The 19628-nt window shown below is 39.8% G+C and overlaps 1 protein-coding gene across 4 annotated transcripts in view; it reads left to right on the forward strand.

Moving 5' to 3' along the window:
- The window catches only part of LOC108704435 (cysteine-rich protein 2), a 59705-nt gene extending 41523 nt beyond the window's left edge, over nucleotides 1-18182 (forward strand). Inside the window, exons 3-9 of one of the 4 annotated variants that reach the window (XM_041574370.1) lie at nucleotides 375-432; nucleotides 1481-1621; nucleotides 4868-4900; nucleotides 5470-5538; nucleotides 6693-6787; nucleotides 15624-15681; nucleotides 16357-18182. In XM_041574370.1, coding sequence (XP_041430304.1) covers nucleotides 375-432; nucleotides 1481-1621; nucleotides 4868-4900; nucleotides 5470-5538; nucleotides 6693-6787; nucleotides 15624-15681; nucleotides 16357-16424 — 522 coding nt within the window. In that variant the 3' untranslated portion in view covers nucleotides 16425-18182. Of the gene's footprint in view, nucleotides 1-374; nucleotides 433-1480; nucleotides 1622-4867; nucleotides 4901-5087; nucleotides 5188-5227; nucleotides 5391-5469; nucleotides 5539-6692; nucleotides 6788-15623; nucleotides 15682-16356 lie in introns of those variants that run through there. The other 3 variants (XM_041574371.1, XM_041574372.1, XM_041574373.1) reach the window with 3 other exon arrangements.
- The last annotated feature ends 1446 nt before the right edge of the window (nucleotides 18183-19628 follow it).

A 19628-nucleotide genomic window follows, 5' to 3' on the forward strand; every position in this document is an offset into this window, starting at 1 on the left:
GTTGGACAGTGGTGGGCGAGGCAGCAGGTAGACTCATTAAGACCACTCTTTAGCAACCCAGACAACAAGACTTACTGAAAAAGTCTGCAAATATTCACTAGAAGAGGCTGGTCATACAAAGTACAATAACTGCAGTCTCTAAAGTGTTCTGTTGTAGAGTATACCAGTCTTCTGCCCTTCATTGTAGCACTGGGTATATATGGAAGGCTCTTCAGTGCACCTTCCTCTCTCATTGGCTACACCATGTTTTGCTATTTTGACTGTTGCCCGTTATATGGAAGCAGTTCACTGGCTTGAGTTATGTGTTGTAAGAGCATCTCATACACCATTAGTTCTCCAATACATTAACATTTATTTTTGGTTTTACCTTTCAGCATGATGGGAAGCCCTACTGCCACAAGCCATGTTACGCTGCTTTATATGGACCTCAAGGTATGGACTTGCTTTCAATGTGCAGTAATGTTTCTGAAGTGAAGAGCGAGTGAGGCCCTTCGACTAAACCAAGATTGATCTGTTGTTAAAGGAATTGTTTAGTGTAAAAATAAAAACTGGGTAAATCGTTAGCCTGTGCAAAATAAAAAATGTTTCTAATATAGTTAGTTAGCCAAAAATGTAATGTATAAAGGCTGGAGTGACTGGATGTCTCACATAATAGCCAGAACACTACTTCCTGCTTTTCAGCTCTCTTGGTTTCCACTGATTGGTTACCAGGCAGTAACCAATCAGAGACTTGAGGGGGCCACATGGGTCATAACTGTTGCTTTTGAATCTGAGCTAAGGATCAATTGCAATCTCACTGAACAGTAATGTCCCATGTGGCCTCCCTTCAAGTCGCTGACTGACGAGAGAGCTGAAAAGCAGGAAGTAGTGTTCTGGCTATTATGTTAGACATCCAGTTACTCCAGCCTTTATAAATTACATTTTTGGCTAACTAACTATATTAGAAATATTCTTTATTTTGCACAGCCTATCTAGTTTGTTTTTTCACACTGATCTGTTCCTTTAATTTCTTTTGACCCACAAAGCCTTGTGTCTGCAGTGCTATTTGGCACCTGAATATCCACATGCTTGTTACTTAAAACTATTTGATAAACCGCCCTTATCACTGGGTAATATCTTTCTAAAGGCAAGTCTACTGTATCTCTCTGGACGGCTTAGTCTTGGAGTATAAATTGTTTTTTATTCAAGCTGGTTCCATGCATTGTTCACATTGCATTTTCCCTACTGACATTAACCCATGCTCATGCTGACTTACACAGTCCATGCTGGTCTACTATGCTGCATATGGCTGCAAACAAATATATAATGTCTTAATAAACCCCCTAACTTAACAGTCTGTAAGATCAATTCATTTATAAAATGCAGGTTGGGGTCCTAATTCTCAATCTTAGTGGTGTTTCCAGTCCAGTGTGTAGAAATATCTTATTATGTTTTAGGATTAACTGTCATAGACTGAGAGTTTCCCTTTTGTTTCTCTAAGGAGTAAATATTGGAGGAGCGGGATCTTACATCTATGATAGAAAACCAAGTGAAGACAAACCCACTTCTCCTACCGAGGTGCAGCCAAAGCCAGAAGAGAGGAAAGTTAGTGCTCCGGCACCCACCAGGAGTCTCAGCAAAGGTGAGTCAATATTGTTTGGTGAAGCCCTTGAAGAATGCATCCATCAGGTACATTGTGTAGAGTATCTGAAGAATGAGATGGATGAGTGGATAAAATATTCTAGGCCCATGGACCTCAACAGGTTAGATTTCTATGTCAAGTCAGCTCAACAGTTTGGGAACCACTTGGTAGAGAGAACAGCAAGATGTAGGCACAAAAAAAATATAATTGTGTGCAGTATTTGTCATCAGTTAATAGCCCACTGGGAACCCCATACCTCCTGGACCCCCTAGCAGTTGTAGGGTCTGCTTCCTCAATAGTTACATCTCTGGGCACAGTTTAAGTCTTGCCAAAACATATCAAAATTGACCTGCGTCTTTCCCAAAACAGCATGTTCTGTACAATTATAACCTTACATAGAAGGAGCTGGTTGGGAATGAAGAACATAGCAGAAGGTATTGTAGATTCTGCACAGAAACAGGTGGCGTATGCATAGAAATAATTGGATTAGAATGGACCAACCTGAATGAGAAATATAAACTGAGGTTTGAGCAATTTCAGCTGGAAGAATTAAGTCACATTTAATGAAATGCTGTCAGATTCTGCTATTTTTATACCCTTCTCCCTTTCCAGATTTCTCTGTTGAAATGGAATAAAAAAACATTTGCAGCCTATTAATGTAGAACCATAGTATCTCAGTGCAGGAGATTTACATGGGCCCATGAAACCAATGGGACGATTTATTACTGCGGCCCAAGCCAACATCAATACAGAAATTATTTTAAAGGTGTTTGCTGTTAATCTACCATTTTAAAATGATATTGCACAGGGTTTCCTATGGAACAGTTAAAGCTTTAACATTAAGTTCATTGTTTAAAAATTGCGACTTGATTTTTTTTTAAACAATGCGTTTATTGGAGGGGTGGGAAATGTCTAAATAACTGATAATCCTTTTGGGCATATTGCTCGTTAGTGATACGGCTGTAACATTTATAAAGGGATCAGGGGGATTGTGTACAATTCTTGCCTTCTAGCATGTGAATAGTACAGCTATGGGATCTGTCATCCAGAACCTGGGGTTTTCCAGATAATGGATCTTTCCGTAAAATGGAACTTCATACCATTATGGTCAGGGCACACGCTCAGATTCAGGGAGATTAGTTGCCCAGCGATAAATCCCCTCTTCTTCAGGGCGACTAATCTCCCTGAACTGCCTCCCGTCGGCAAGAATGTAAATCGCCGGGGGAGGCAGTTTGGGGAGATTAGTCGCTCCCGATGAAGAGGAAGTTTGTCGTCGGGTGACTAATCTGCACGAATCTGAGCGTCTGCCCTGATCCTTAGTCTGCTAGAAAATCATGGAAACATTAAATAAACCCAATAGGCTGGTTTTGCTTCCAATAAGAATTAATTATATCTTAGTTGGGATCAAGTACAAGCGACTGTTTTATTATTACAGAGAAAAAGGAAATCATTTTTAAAAATTTGGATTATTTGGTTATAATGGAGCTTGAGGGAGACGGCCTTTCCGTAATTCTGAGCTTTCTGGACAATGGGTGTCTGGATAAGCTTTGTTATAACTGGAACACATTTATGCAGAATTCAGGGCTTTTAATCTAAACTTCAACGAAATGTAGTAAAATACAAACAATATGGCTAATATTTTTACATACTGAATTTAATGAACTAGTTCAGAGGTCCAGCAGACCTATAACAGTAATGATCCAGCCCTGCAAATTTATCTACAGAAGCTCAGCATCATGGATCTTTTAAGGTGATCTTCTGTGTGTCAGTGGCACTGCACATGCTCAGTGTGTTATGGGCTGCTGTTGAAAAGCTAAGCGTAGGGGTATATCGGTCATCGGAACATTATTTACTCAGCCACCGTGTAATGTGAATGAGAATTAATAAGTTAACAGCCTTGTTTCCTGAATGTTATCATATACATGGGCAACTGACAGCAGCACAGAGCTGAAAAAGCAGAAAAAGAAGATAATGGAGCTACTGGGGGACAAAGAGCATCTTAACTGTGTAGCCACACTCCTGTACATGCAGAACTAGCTCTGTATAGTGATGGGCAAATTTGTGGCGTTTTGCGAATTTCCCGCGAAACTGTGAAAAATTTGCGAAATGGCGCCGGCTTCTTCATTTTTGCGAATTTTCCCGGCGGTTTCGCGAATTTATTCACCAGTGGCGAATCGCAGGAATTGGCCGCGGATAAATTTGCCCATCACTAGCTTTGTACTCAGTAATTGCCATTCGAAAATAAAAAGTAACCCTCAGGCAAATCTCGCCAGCAGTTATCATAATAAAATCGACACATCTGGAATAAATTGCACCTGTCTTTCCTAAAGCCTAAACCATTTCAGTAGTGCCCTCTACTGACCACTATCTGTAATAAAACTTACTGCACAGAAGGCTTAATACCATTTGAGTCTGAGCTGGACTATATATATACATATATATATATATAGATATATATATATAGATATATATAGATATCTATATATAGATATATATAGATATATATATATAGATATATAGATATATATATATCTATATATATATATATAGATATATATATATGGTGGTGTATATGTATATATATATATAAATGTACACCCCAATCCTGTCAGACTCTCTGGCCGCAGAAATATGTACCCTTGGCTGTCGTCGGATCGCCTTCAGCCCCCTCTAATATTAAGGGGGTTATTTATTAAAGTCCGAATGCTAAAAACATGAAACATTTTAGGTTTTTTTTTTTACTATAAAATCTGAATTTTTAGTGGAAATAAAAGCGCATTTTTTCGAGATTATACCCCTATGCTTCACAAAGTCAGAATCCGAAAATCCACTATCTCAGATCTGCCGAGGTTATATATAAGTCAATGAGAGAGGTCCCTATCCTATTTGGAAGTTTCTGCGCTAGAATTAGCCCAAAAATCCGACTTTTTCGGGCAAAATCCTAAAAATCCGAGCTTTTCGAGAAAAAGCCAGAAAAATACGTGCGATTCAGGGAAAAACTCAGAGAAAATCATATGATTCAGGTTTTTGCTCGAGTTTTCCCCAGATCCGATTAAATTTTGCTTTTTTTTTTTATAATAAATAAGGTCAAATCGTGGATTCTAGTTTGGTCTAACTTTTTTATTTTAAAAACTGAGAAAAAAAAAAATTGCATTTTGAGAAATAACCCCCTAACCATGTGCAGGTCTATCTGGCCATCTGCCTCCTGCTATAAATTCATCTGTTCCCCCTCCGTTCCCCCCACAGGCGCAGAGGGGTCCCCACCTACGGTCACAACTGGTAAGATACCCTTGTAATACCTTTTCCCAACTAATCATTTTTTAAATTCCCAAAGATTGAAAATGGTAATAGTTTGAGCACACAGCACGGTTTTGGGTGCCACTCATTAACCACACTAACAGAACTGAACTAATCCATTTATTCATTTATCCTGTATTTATACATAAATAATCATTTATTAACCTGATAACTTTTTAGTGAGTTAAGGAGCTTTGGGGTGAGGTGCAGAGACTTGGAGGCTTTCTGAATGACTATTGGAGTATCGTGTACCCCACAGCACTTAGATTGTAAGCTCTACAGGGCAGGGACTGCCTTCTTCTTTTCCTTTTAGTACTTTAGTTCTTCTTTTACTTGAATATATATAAATTCTGTATTTATCTTTAGCTCATTAGGGATTTATATTAGAAGAGCAGAGAGAATGACTCCAGGGCAGAGGCTGGCACATCCGTATGGTGCCTGAAGTTTTCTCTGTTCTTTCAGTGGAATATGGGTAACTGCTGAATGGAAACAATGGGACTTTATTGCCGGGGTTGAGTTTATCGTCTGACAAGAATTTTCTTCTGTTTCAGCTTCCAGCATTACAACCTTCACCGGAGAACCCAACTTGTGCCCTCGTTGTGGAAAGAAAGTATACTTCGGTAAGAAGACACACTTTTAGATTTGCAGTACATTTCCAGAGGCTATACTGTGATATTATGCCATAGATCAGTAACAATATGGTGTTTAGAGGGATCATTTAGTAAAGCTGCCTATAGATGCCCAGGTTTGGTTCAATTTTGAAATCTAACATGGGGCTAGACATATTGTCAGTTTCCCAGGTGCCCCCAGTCATGTGCTTATTTTTCAATTTTTGGCTTGGAGACAAATTTTGGTTGCATAAAAACCATGTGTAAAATAGAACCTTCTGTAGGCTGACAGTCCACATAGGGGGATACCAAATAGCCAAACACAGTCCTTATTTGGCATCTCCATTAACTTTTTTCATGCTTGTGCTGCTCCCAAACTCCTCTTACATTTGAATATGGCTCATGGGTAAAAAATGTTAGGGACCCCTGCTTTAAAGTTATACTTATTCCAAAATGTATCTAGTATAAGTAATTCTAAAACAACTGGATTTGCTGAGTAATCAATGAAGACGTTTCACTACTCATCCGAGCATCTTCTTCAATTCAACTGACTGGTGTGGGAAATCCTCGGCATATAAACTCTTCCACTAATCCAATCACAACGGCACATTGTAACTCTTCAAAGAGGTGAAATCTGAAAATCACAAAGGTGTGATTCTGTGGGGTTACTGTGATAGGATTATCATGGTTGAGTTTCAGATGTCACGTCTCTTAAGAGTTACAATGGTCCATTGTGATTGGATTAGTCTAGTTGTTTTAGATTTATACTAGATATACCATGGCCTGGATGAATGAAACTCTTCATAGTCTTATTTCAAAATTGGCACCTACATTACTTGTCAAGACCCTACACATAACTGGAACTGGGTTGCCCCCTGATTTCACCCATAACTACCAATCACCACAGAGCTTGTATTGTATTATGTAGGTAGTTGGTAGAATAATGAGAGCTTACATATGATTGGATGCTTCTGATTGCAAAGATACTGGGCTCCTTATGTGTTTCACCTTGTGTCTTCTTCATGGGGCCAAACCTTGTTCAATGTGCACAGGGTACTAACAAACCATGGCTATAATATTGTATTGTAAATCACTGCGACTATACTATACATACAGTTAAATGCCCATTTAATCACCACTGAGCAATAATCTTTTCATATTCTCAGCTGAGAAAGTAACTTCCCTTGGCAAAGACTGGCATCGGCCTTGCCTACGGTGTGAGCGCTGCTCGAAGACTCTTACTCCTGGAAGTCATGCGGAGGTAGGAACCATATATATTGCAACCCTTTCTTGGCAGTAATACCTTATTCCAGCTGCTCTCCAGTCAGAACAATGTTACATTCCAACCCTCTCCAACGGCTGGGCCCTCTCATGGTAGGATAGGAAAGGTTGTAAGATGCTCAACTGTAACGCACAACATATAACTAATCGTGCCAGTGAATCATAAATAAAACAATGATAAACTGAACAGTAGCAAAGTGACTGCAACTAATGGCAAGGCAATATAAGAGTTAGCGATATAGCAAAGGGTACACAGTTTAATTAGGCTTCAGCACCAATAATTTTAGGAGACAGACCTCGTCAATGTTAATGAAAATTTGCCAGAAATCTCATCTAAATGGACTTCGCTAATCAGGGCCGCTCCTGCCATGAGAACCTTTCCTCACGTGGCATCGAGCGGCCAGTTACAATATACAGCAAAAAGCCTCCTCCTAATTATCCTAATAAATAATCCTAATTTTAAGAGACTCATTTCTGGTTTTCAACCTGGAAATTCAGCTCTGCTATTGCAGAGAGCGATATTGCGCTCAATGCACTAGCGATGCTGCTCCCCTTTGACCCACCCAACGCTGATTTTTAAGCGCGGGGTGGGAAAGAAAGCCAGCACCCCCAAAATTGGCCCTGTCGCTAATTCATAATCAATTTTGTATTTAACCATTTGAGGGGCATGCCACATTTGTTTTAGGGTGGGCTCGTGTCTAGGGCATTAGAGGATCTCTTTTGTCTTTATTTTGCTTCCTTGGACATTTTTAATAATAAGTGGCCACTTCAAGCATTTGCACCAACATCTCTAAAAAAAACATATATATGACCTATATGTATCCGCCCTACTCAAATTGACCAACCGTAAGTGTATTAACGAAGTTTCGCTAGGTAGAAATGGATGTTAGCGAAAGCTCGCTATGAAATGCTTGTGCTGACAGCTTTGATGTCGCGCTGCGAGTTATCATCTGATGAAGTGGCGTGAAGTGTGGCGAAACCCTTCAAGGCAAACATTCGCCATTAAGCGAATTTCACCCAAAAAGTACCAAGAAAAACCGTGTTATGCCTCATCAATTTTCCACTAGGTGGTGCTATGCAGACATACTGTGCCATTATAAATGGGGTTTTGATAAATCTATAGTAACAATAAGTTACTAATCAGTTATCCTTTAGATAAATATTATAAACACATATTACATAACTGCTCTGTGGGCAGGGAATTAGCAGACAGGTAATATTAGGTATGGATGAATAGGTGCACATTTGAGCAGTCACCCCTTTCATTAAAACATGAGCTGCTCCAATTATCTTCCCTGTTACATTCTTTATAGCGGCCTGTGAAGTCTTGCAGAACTAACCGGAGTCAGACGCCTATCATTACTCATTACTCATTTATGCTTTCCTCAATCAGGATTTATTTTCGCTTTATTTCATCATATCCCTTCATGTTGCACAACTGCAATAAAAAAGGTTTTTCCTAGAACCCCTTTTGGAATATTTGCTTTATTAGCGATGAGTGGGAGATGCCCTATGTGCTTTGCTTTATGCAAATGTTATGTATAGCAAAAGTGCCAGCTGTTTGTGACCCCAACGCATTTTTATTTTTTATTGACAATGTTACTTAAACATTAGAGCAAATATGCAGAGAAGGAATATTCTGTGTACAAGACAAACTATCCCTCCAAACTTCCATAAAGTGTACCTTCTCCCTTTAGAGCATATGTCACTTCCCATTGACTTGACAGATCACTTCCCATTGACTTGTTTAGCCAGCTTCTACCCCCATGTGTGCAATTTCTCAGTCATTTGTACCGTAACCAGTAGAGCACGCATCCTATATAATATAACAACCCACAGACTGTTAATTATGTTTATATGGAATGTGTCCCAATGTCTAAAGGCCAAAATATCACCCTTGCTTTATATCGTTTTCATCATTAGCTAAAATATAGACATTTCAGCCTGTTCATGGGGAGGATCTACTTTGACTTTACTTTCAAATTAAACACATTAAACCTGATTTTCCAGCATTGGGGCAGTGTACAGAGTGCAAAAAATGGGCACAAAAAACAATGCAGTTTGCACCCTGCCCCACGCTTAGCATACATAGAAGCAAGCTTCTCTCCTGTGAATACACTTTCACCTGTGTTTTGCAGCTCTGTATTCATAAGGCATGGGGGTGCAATGTTGGCTTCCCTTTGGATATGCACTATTACATGTTATTCAGCACCAGTGGGGAAGACACAGCAGGGTCCTACACTTACCATGTGCCTACGGTGGGCATTCAGTTCAGGGCTACCTTGTATCTTTAGCACTGCCTTTGTTGCCTTGCAATGGATCCAAGTGGAGGCTGCACAAATGCATAGAGCTCTGTGTACAGGAAATTTTGCAGCATCCCATGGCATGAGTAAATGATGCCAATTTCATGGTTATTTTGGACAGGGAGTCATCTCCACATTCATCTTTATTCATATCAGTGGAAGCAGCCAACAAAAAAGTGCCCACTCTTGGCCAAATGATCAGGAAACAAATGAAAACTATTGCATGTTGAGTTGCTCCATATTCACCTACAGTATATGGGAGTAAAAGTTGCACCCAAGTAGCGTATATTCCATTATTCCAAAACAGTGTATGAGCTGTGGCCACAAGATGAGGCTAGAGTCAGGATTAAACTATGAGGACTGATGATCGTCAACTACACTGTATTATTAGCTCTCACTTATTATCAGTGGTAGCTGAATAGAGTGCAACACAGGCGTCGATAAATTCAGGATAAATGACATACTTCACAATTATTAGGGTTACCATCTTACCCCTTTAAAGTAGGAAACTCATGGAATACACGTGCTGCAGGCTGGATGCATGGATCAAGATTTAGCTTGTCGTCATGCATCCAGCTTGCAGCATGTGTATTCAATAAGTGCCCTCCTTTAAAGGGGCATAATGGTAACCCTACTCACAACATTCCCACTGGAAAATGATGCACACAGCCCTATAGCGCACCCTGCCAGGTGGGATCCAGGAGAAGAGCCCTCAGCACATTGTGCCCTCCCTTTTATATGTCTAATAAATGCCACCCACTGGGCAAACGATGAACCAGATTTACTGCTAACCCCTGGAAAAGGGAAATGGATGCCTAGAGTGAAACAGAGGATCACCTTAGGTGTCCAAAACCGAATGGGGAAATACCTGGGTAAAATACACTTAACCCTCAAAACCATATTTTACTATGGGTAGTTCCTATCCTTGCTGCAAATCCTAGCTAAATGAACTCTCATAGTTTAGAGTTATGACACCATTATACTGGAAATGCCGTAAATTCATACACACATTTATACAACTGCCCCTAGGCCTTGTGCCATAGTTTAGATTATAAGCCTGGAGTCACTATAAAGAATAGCCAGAACCTCACAGTTTGGATCTGATTTCAGAAGTTACCTAGGTGTATATGACTGGGTCAGCTTTCAGTAACTTATCCACTGTCATGCACAAGCTATAGGGAATGAGCCCAAGAGATTCTGCCCATGTACAGAAGGATATGCACAGAATGAGAACTCTAGTCCTAGGGTTGGTTTAAAGTAAGGGCAGAGAGGGCACATACTGTACCTGGGGCCCCCAGTAAAAGAGAGGGTTTATTTGATTGTTGGCAGTGTTCATTTTATTTTCCCTTTAAACTGAAATATTAAACCATACTCATTATCTGACATGATCTCATCCATTAAAGGAGAAGGAAAGCTACCAAGGTAATGCAAGGCAACAATGCAATGCAAGGCAACAATGCAAGTTAGAACACCATTTTATTCTTTAGAGTTCTTTTCCATTCCTGAATAAAATGCTCTAGACACTGTCTCTGTTTGTTTAGGATAGCAGCTGCCATATTAGCTTGCTGTGACATCACTTCCTGACTGAGTCTCTCTCTGGGCGCTCATTGCTCTGATTACAGATTATAGCAGGGAGGGGGGAGAGAGAGAGGAGCAAACTGAGCATGCTCAAGCCCTAGCCCTGGAGGTTTAAGCTGAAAACAGGAAGTCTGATACAGAAGCCCATGAGTACACAATAGAAGGAAAGAAATGCTGTGTTTCTTTTGACAGAGGACTCAGAGCAGCATTACTTTGAGGGTTATTTATATTTATATAGACCTTTCTGATAAAGCTTACTTAGTTTTAACCTTTACTTCTCCTTTAAGCCCAGACACACCCACTAACCCCTAAACCCCTCCCCTGGCCCATCCTCTTTTCAGTCCTGCCATGAAGCTCAGACACACCCACTTACCCCTAAACCCCTCCTCTTTTCAGTACTGCCATGGGAAACACAGACAATTGGGTATACAAGTCTGGAATTCCCATGGACAGCAATACGATTTCACATAATAAAACCCCACCTATACCACCTGGCCGCATGTCAGTAGTTGAATAATGTGCAGTAATTAGGGATGGGCGAATCTGTTACATATTCGCAAATTTTTGCGCCGGTTTCGCAAATTCACTCCTGGCAAATAAATTCGCCCATCACTAGCAGTGATTTCTTTTAAAACTTGTATTTATTTTGGCCTGCCGTACAGCAGGTGCTGTAACTTTTATTAAGCACCATAAAGAGGGGAGCCAAAGCAGGAGCAGCAGGTTCCCATTAAAACGCCTGTATTTTTATGGAGAATGAACATTTTGTTCACTAAAAATGTCAAATCTGCCTCATTAAATACAGCTCTGCAGTGCCACTTGGGACTCGGTCTGATAAGGCTGGAAAGGCTGTGGTTATGATGTCCGTAACGTTAGCAGGACTGGTACAAAGCAATTCTGGGAGTTCTCCACCTTGGCAACTTGGTGTTTTATGAACTCACATAAGATGTTACTAGCAATATGGGTTTTAATGGAGGAGACCACTTGTGCCTTAATCTCCCAGCAGCTGCTTTTCCAGGGGAAATGGAACCTGCCGATTTTATGTGGTTGGATTATATAAAGTTTCAGACAGCGCCTGTGAATAAAACATATGGTTAATGCTTGTGGCCATATCAAATCTGTATTTCAGCTCGTTCAAGAACCTACTAGGAATAACTCTCTTTTGGATCTTGTAATAACTAACAATACAGAACTCATCTCTAACATTTGTGTGGGTGGGCATTTAGGGAATAGTGATCATAACATGGTCTCCTTTGAGATTCTGTTGCAGAAGCAATTCTATAAATGAGCAACTAAAACACTAAATTTCAGACGTGCAAACTTTGACAGTATAAGGGCATCTCTGCAACATATTAAGTGGGAAATGCTTTTCACAGGGTTAAACACAGAACAAAAATGGGAAGTCTTTAAAATGCTGCTTAATAAATGCAGTATACTTGTCAGTATATTACACTTGTAAGCAAGGAACGTTGTTGCAAAGCAAAACCTTTTTGGTTCAATAGAAGGGTTGGTGTTGAGGTGGGTAAGAAAAGACGTGCTTTTAAGGCTTCCAAGTTAGCTGGTACAGCCGAAACATTTATAAGGTACAAGGAGGCCAATAAATCATGCAAGGAAGCTATAAGGCAAGCTAAAATTGCTATAGAAAAGGATACTGCAGCTAGCAGTAAAAAAAAATCCAAAATTATTTTTTAAATATGTTAATAGTAAAAAAATGAAGCAGGAAGGGGTGGAACCCTTACTATCAGAGGGGGGTCAGCTGGTTGATGAAAACAAAATAAAAGCGCAGATTCTCATATTTTTCATCTGTCTATACAAATGAGGAACCAGTAAGTGAAGGTTTCCTTCTTAACAGTCCCAATTCTAGTAACACAACTAATGATGCATGGTTCACACATGAAGAAATTCAAAAGAGACTAGAACATGTTAAGATTAACAAAGGTCCAGGGCCAGATGGTATTCATCCCAGGGTAATTAGCGAGCTTAGCTCTGTGATTGCCAAACCTCTTTACTTAATTTTTCAGGATTCATTGAGATCTGGCATAGTGCCGAGAGACTGGCGAATTGCTAATGTGGTGCCTCTATTCAAAAAAGGATCCCGTTCTCAGCCTCAAAACTATAGGCCAGTTAGTCTGACGTCAGTGGTAGGAAAGCTTTTCGAAGGGTTAATAAAGGATAAGAGACTGGACTTCATAGCAAATCATAATACTATGAGTTTGTGCCAGCATGGTTTTATGCGTAATAGATCTTGCCAGACTAACTTAATTTCTTTTTATGAGAATGTAAGTAGAGACCTCGATTCTGGGATGGCAGTGGATGTGATTTACTTAGACTTTGCTAAAGCATTTGATACAGTGCCACACAAAAGGTTACTGGTTAAATTAAGGAATGTTGGCCTGGAACATAATATTTGTACCTGGATAGAGAACTGGATAAAAGATAGACTACAAAGAGTGGTGGTAAATGGAACATTTTCTAATTGGACCAGTGTTGTTAGTGGAGTACAGCAGGGCTCTGTACTAGGTCCCTTGCTTTTCAACTTGTTTATTAATGACCTGGAGGTGGGCATTGAAAGTGCTGTTTCTATTTTTGCAGATGATACTAAATTGTGCAGAACTATAGGTTCCATGCAGGATGCTGCCACTTTGCAAAGTGATCTGTCTAAACTGGAAAACTGGGCAGCAAACTGGAAAATGAGGTTCAATGTTGATAAATGCAAGGTTATGCATTTTGGCAAAAATAATATAAATGCAAGTTATACACTAAATGGCAGTGTGTTGGGAGTTTCCTTAAATGAGAAGGATCTAGGGGTCTTTGTAGATAACACGTTGTCTAATTCTGGGCAGTGTCATTCTGTGGCTACTAAAGCAAATAAAGTTCTGTCTTGCATAAAAAAGGGCATTAACTCAAGGGATGAAAACATAATTATGCCTCTTTATAGGTCCCTGGTAAGGCCTCATCTGGAGTATGCAGTTCAGTTTTGGACTCCAGTCCTTAAGAGGGATATAAATGAGCTGGAGAGAGTGCAGAGACGTGCAACTAAATTGGTTAGAGGGACGGAAGACTTAAATTATGACGGTAGACTGTCAAGGTTGGGGTTGTATTCTCTGGAAAAAAGGCCCTTGCGAGGAGACATGATTACACTTTACAAGTACATTAGAGGACATTATAGACAAATGGCAGAGGACCTTTTTACCCATAAAGTGGATCACCGTACCAGAGGCCACCCCTTTAGACTAGAAGAAAAGAACTTTCATTTGAAGCAACGTAGGGGGATCTTCACAGTCAGGACAGTGAGGTTGGGGAATGCACTGCCGGGTGATGTTGTGATGCTGATTCAGTTAATGCCTTTAAGAATGACTTGGATGATTTTTTGGACAGACATAATATCAAAGGCTATTCTGATACTAAGCTCTATAGTTAGTATAGGTATGGGTATATAGAATTTAATTAAAAGTAGGGAGGGGTGTATGTATGGATGCTGGGTTTTCATTTGGAGGGGTTGAACTTGATGGACTTTGTCTTTTTTCAACCCAATTTAACTAACTATGTAACTATTTAAAGATAGAGAATCACGGAGGAATTGTGCAACGGAAAAAATATTTTTCCTACGTGCAAATAATTTTTCTTTTGCACATAGTTCCAAGTCATTCTTATTTTTGTGAATCTGTATTCAGTTTGTATCTTGGATTAAATAGCGCCCTGAAAGGCTTCTGCCCAGTAACGGGAACTGAAGAATTCTGAAGGTGGAATTGATTAGCGAGAGCAACGTTTGTTCCAGGTCTGGTATCCAGTCACATGTTTTATTTTTAATGCTGCATTCTGATTGGTTGCAAGATCTGGATCTTTGCGCCTGTAAATCTATTAGCTTATTATAAAGTAAAGCTGGCCATACATAGACCAATAAACCTGCTGACTTGGATCGTCCAGACCAATTCAGCAGTTTATTGTCCAGAATATGGGACCCTCAGGAGGGCCTGTCTGACGTATATGTGCCTGAAAATCAGCTAGATAGCCATTGGGCATGGTCTAAAATCCCATTGGACCAAATTGGAATATTGATGCAGTCCTCACCTGACAGGTCTCCATAGGCCCACTGTATGATCAGCCCTTGCAGATGTCCAAATCAGGCAAAGATCTGCTCACTTGCAAGCTTGCCAAATGATTGGGATCTTACCATGTATCTCACCATGTATGGCAAAGCTTAAGCATCTACGGTAAGTCAACTGAAGAATTCAGAATCCTTAAAATGCTGTTATCAAGGCTACATCTGCTGTGCAGACCAAACTATGAGTCACTGGTTAGCAAGGCATGGACTCCATTCCCATTTTAAATTTAATAATATGACATACTAAGGCTTGTTTACAAACAGTGAACGTGCTTAAGTAGACACGATATTTAGCACCCACTCAGCCTGCTGTGATGCTTGGGCCCATAGGAACCATGGAATTATCACTATTTGGCTTTCCTTAGTGGGTTACATCCATGTATGTATCTGACTTGCAGCAGGTGAATCAGTCTGTAATGTTGCGATTTGGGATGCACAGAATCCAGGATTCGGTCCGGGATTCGGACAGGATTCGGCATTTTCCAGCAGGATTCGGATTCCGCCTGGCGAACCAAATCCGAATCCTAATTAGAATATGCAAATTACGGGGGGGGGGAGGGAAATTGCGTGATTTTTTGTCTCAAAACAAGGAAGTAAAAAGGTTTTCCCCTTCCCACCCCTTTCACAAAGGATTCGTGGGTTTGGCCGAAGTTGGGAGCTCTACGCCCCTACATACACCAATGGTACTGTAGCTTGCTTCTCAAGGCAAAATATGGTTCATACTGTAGCACAACTTCACCCTAATAAGACAGCATGTTAATAAATGTGTTGCTTTGGTTTTCTACAAGCACTCGTTACTCATTCCTGCTCTTTCTATGTCTTCTGACCAACAGCATGATGGACAACCCTACTGCCACAAGCCTTGCTATGCTATCCTTTTTGGACCAAAAGGTTAGTTTTTGTTTATTACCACTACAGGAATCATCACTCTAGTGCAGTTGATTATTTATTTAAAGTGTGTGCTGAATCTAGAAGCTACTTACGTCACTAGTTCAGTGTATGTTGCAATGTTTAGTTAATCCAGCATTTAGCAAGGTCACAGGTCTCTCCCACTAATAGCTGTTTACTTTTGACATTATTTTTTATTCCAAATATAGATCAGGCTACAAGCCCCAAACACTTAACCCTATATGCATTGTGCCTATATAGGTAGGACAGATTAGACCCCAAAAGGGTTAAAGGGTCACTGTTCATTATATCCCATTTAAGCTATGCCTACTGAAAGTATCATCAATTTATTCATTATTTTAGATTTCCTTTATTGCCCCAACTTTTGTGAAAGTATTACTCAGCTTGCAATTTTAGCAGCAGGCTAGCCACAGGAATCCTATAGTATTTTTTATTATTCCTTTACAGAAAGCCAGAGGGGCAAACAACATAGAATAAAGTCATCTTAGGTGTTTTCACAGACAGAGGGTTATTATAATGCCAGCATATCAGCAAAAACCCGAAAGAAAGTTAAAAAAAAAAAAAAAAGCCTTCCATTAGGAAATCCACTTTGTTGTACATGCTACAGTCTCATGTAGAATGGAGTCCCACCTAACTGGACTATTTTGTTCATTGCAGGGGTAAACACAGGTGGCGTCGGAAGTTACATCTACGACAAAGAGCCTGTTAACAAGGCTCAAGCATAATAGAGACCCGACACCTTCTGCAGCTTTTGGATCCTTCTTCTTGTTGCTCGCGGCCTCCTCATTATTTGATAGATATTACTTAATTGTCATTTAGAGATATAGTGTAGATAAACGACCTTGGTGTAGTCCGAACAAGTTCTTTTTAATGTCAGTGGCAAACTGCTGGATCTAAGGAAAGCTACATTGTTTGGAATTAGGGGTTTTATTGTCCTGTCCTCTAGGCTTGGGTTGTCACACTTACAGGTCACCAGCTGCTGTAGATCTACAGTACCAGTCACATGACGTCAATGCTTGTATGGGGATGTGGGATCTTGAATTAAGTGCTGGTAAGAGCTGCACTATGACAACCCTTGCCCAGTTTGTAGCTGTATTATTGCAAATTCACATTACTCTTCATTCACATGCACATGCACGTTCATCTCATGCGTGGAAGTAGATTGCAGCAGAGGAGAACCTCAAGCAAGCTTCCCAAGCACTGCTGTTTTAAACAACAACACCCCCCAACTTGAGTACAGGCAGATGTCTCTTTAACTGGATAAATGACCAGTCCCTGGTCGTATATTTCATAGGAATAACTTTCCAAGCTTGAGCTCAATAAAGGTGGGTCTGCTTTTGCTTTCTGCCAAAGAAAATTTAGATGGGCTGAACTCAGTAGTTACTATAAGTGGAGCAACCACTGCCGCAGATGATTACTATAGGAAAATTGTAGCTGCTCCCAAATAATTAAGCACATTTATGAAAATGGCAGGATCCATAACATATGGCTACACTGGATTTGCTTTACTTGCAAGTGTTAGGTCATTAGCTGTAGAAATACGAACTTCTTGAACTCTTTACTTTTCTGCTCAAAAAGAGGAAAGGCTAATGGGGTTTCACCAGCTTCTTGCAACCAACATACAAAATTCTAGAAACTTTAGCGAGGGCCTATGATCCTTATCATAAAAACAGTGGAATTGCTTTGGATAAAATGGTTTCAAAAGACTGCATTATGAAAATATTGGGTGTATGGTTATAAATTAACCTTTGTAGGTTTTGGCCTTTTGTCTAAGACCTGTGGGCTCCATCGCCTGGACAACATTGGCTATTGACTTGGCAGCAGGGAAAGGTAGTTTTACGCTTTTATGTACCTTATGGTACATTTTCACTAGTTTGCATTAAATGCCACTAATACTGTATTACTAGAAGTTGCAGATAAAAGATTACATGTGACATGTTCTAAAATGTTGACCTTAACTGCAGAGTGCTTAACTGGAACAACTGTGGTCTAATGTCTATGCTGGTTCAACTTTGTGTTTTTTTTTTAGGGAATCCACAAAACTAGAATGGATTTTACCAGAATTCCTCAGTGTTTTATTTACATATTTTCCCATTGACTCCATTGGAAGTATTCTTATATAAAATGCTCATAGTTCAGGGGTTCTTCGAGGTGTTGCTAGAGTTCCCTACAAACCTCTGCTATCAGTATTTATGACTTGTTAGCATAATATAATTCTCCAAGATGTTCCATTGCACTGAAACAGGAATGTTGTTTTGCGAGTTTTTTATTGACTGAAAAATATGAACCATGCCAAACCCATTGTCTCAACCCAAGCTGTTGTCCAGTGGAGCATACAGTATGTTCCTTGATTCAAACACAAGGGCCATTTCTTTCCTAGTAATTACATACTGATTTTACTTGCAGTTTTGTTTCTACAAAAGTCATTTTGTACTTTGCTGTTAATGTATGAACTTACTCCATTAAACCTGGCATTTAGGGAGGATCATACGTGTGCACAAGAAGGCATGTCAGTGGCTTAGTGACTTGACTGATTCACTGCATTCCAGCAGAGATTAATGATCCCCAACATCTCCTCTACCACTTCTGGAAGCTCTAGTTGGATGAGCACATGTTGGGTTTAACAGGTGTTGACTTTTAGAATGGGGGACGTACCACTAGTTGGCATACGTGCCATCTTCTCCAAATCCAGATTTGTTTCCACTACAATTTGGGGGCGATTCACTAACTTCGAGTGAAGGATTCGAAGTAAAAAAACTTCGAATTTCGAAGTTTTTTTTGGGCTACTTCGACCCTCGAATGGGCTACTTCGACCTTCGACTACGACTTCGAATTGAAGGATTCGAAGTAAAAATCGTTCGACTATTCGACCATTCCGAAGTACTGTCTCTTTAAAAAAACTTCGACCCCCTAGTTCGGCATCTAAAAGCTACCGAAGTCAATGTTAGCCTATGGGGAAGGTCCCCATAGGCTTGGATAACTTTTTTTGATCGAAGGATATTCCTTTGATCGTTGGATTAAAATCCTTCGAATTGTTCGATTCGAAGGATTTAATCATTCGATCAAAGGAATAATCCTTCGATCGTACGATCGCAGAATTTGCGCTAAATCCTTCGACTTCGATATTCGAAGTCGAAGGATTTCAATTCCTAGTCGAATATCGAGGGTTAATTAACCCTCGATATTCGACCCTTAGTGAATCGGCCCCTTAATATGCAGAGAACATACTACTAAGGAACACTGATAGACTATGGACTCATCCGGGGTTAGAATAAGATGTAGTTATTATTCACAAAGACATTTTTATTTTCCAAACCTATTTACCCATCCATTGTGCAATTTTCTTCCAACTTTATTTAGCATTTAATATATATACAGCCTATATATATATATATATATATATTTATATACATAGAGTATATATGTATATGCTGTATAGAAATATGGGGACTAACCAACTAAAAATTGCGGCAGGGACGGATTATGACACTTTGACACTGATCGGCAACCTTCTATGACTGCCATGGCTGTTATTTTATGACTGTTGGATTCCTGTGCTACAGTATGATTGGCACAGCGATGATTGCTGATAAACTTTCCCCGGTGATCCAGTCTTGCTGCAAATTGTTGAGTTTTAACACATGCCCATAATTAGTGCATAACGATGCCTAAAATCAAAATATGAATCCCTTGCCCCTACATCTGAGGAACGTAGTGTTGATCTTAAGTCATTATCCTAAATGGGAGACCAACATGTGTGCAGTTCCCAAGTTGTTTTATTTCACTTGAGTATTATTGGAATGCATAATCAGTGTTAGAGAAGGCTATGCTAGATTATATATCTATATATAGCCAGGAGTAGTAGTGCGTTGTACTGTCATATAATCACAGAATATATTCAAGTATTTTCGCTATTTTGTCTGGTCCTA

Source organism: Xenopus laevis, chromosome 8S (genome assembly GCF_017654675.1).
Source record: "Xenopus laevis strain J_2021 chromosome 8S, Xenopus_laevis_v10.1, whole genome shotgun sequence".
In the NCBI taxonomy this organism is placed as follows: domain Eukaryota; kingdom Metazoa; phylum Chordata; class Amphibia; order Anura; family Pipidae; genus Xenopus; species Xenopus laevis.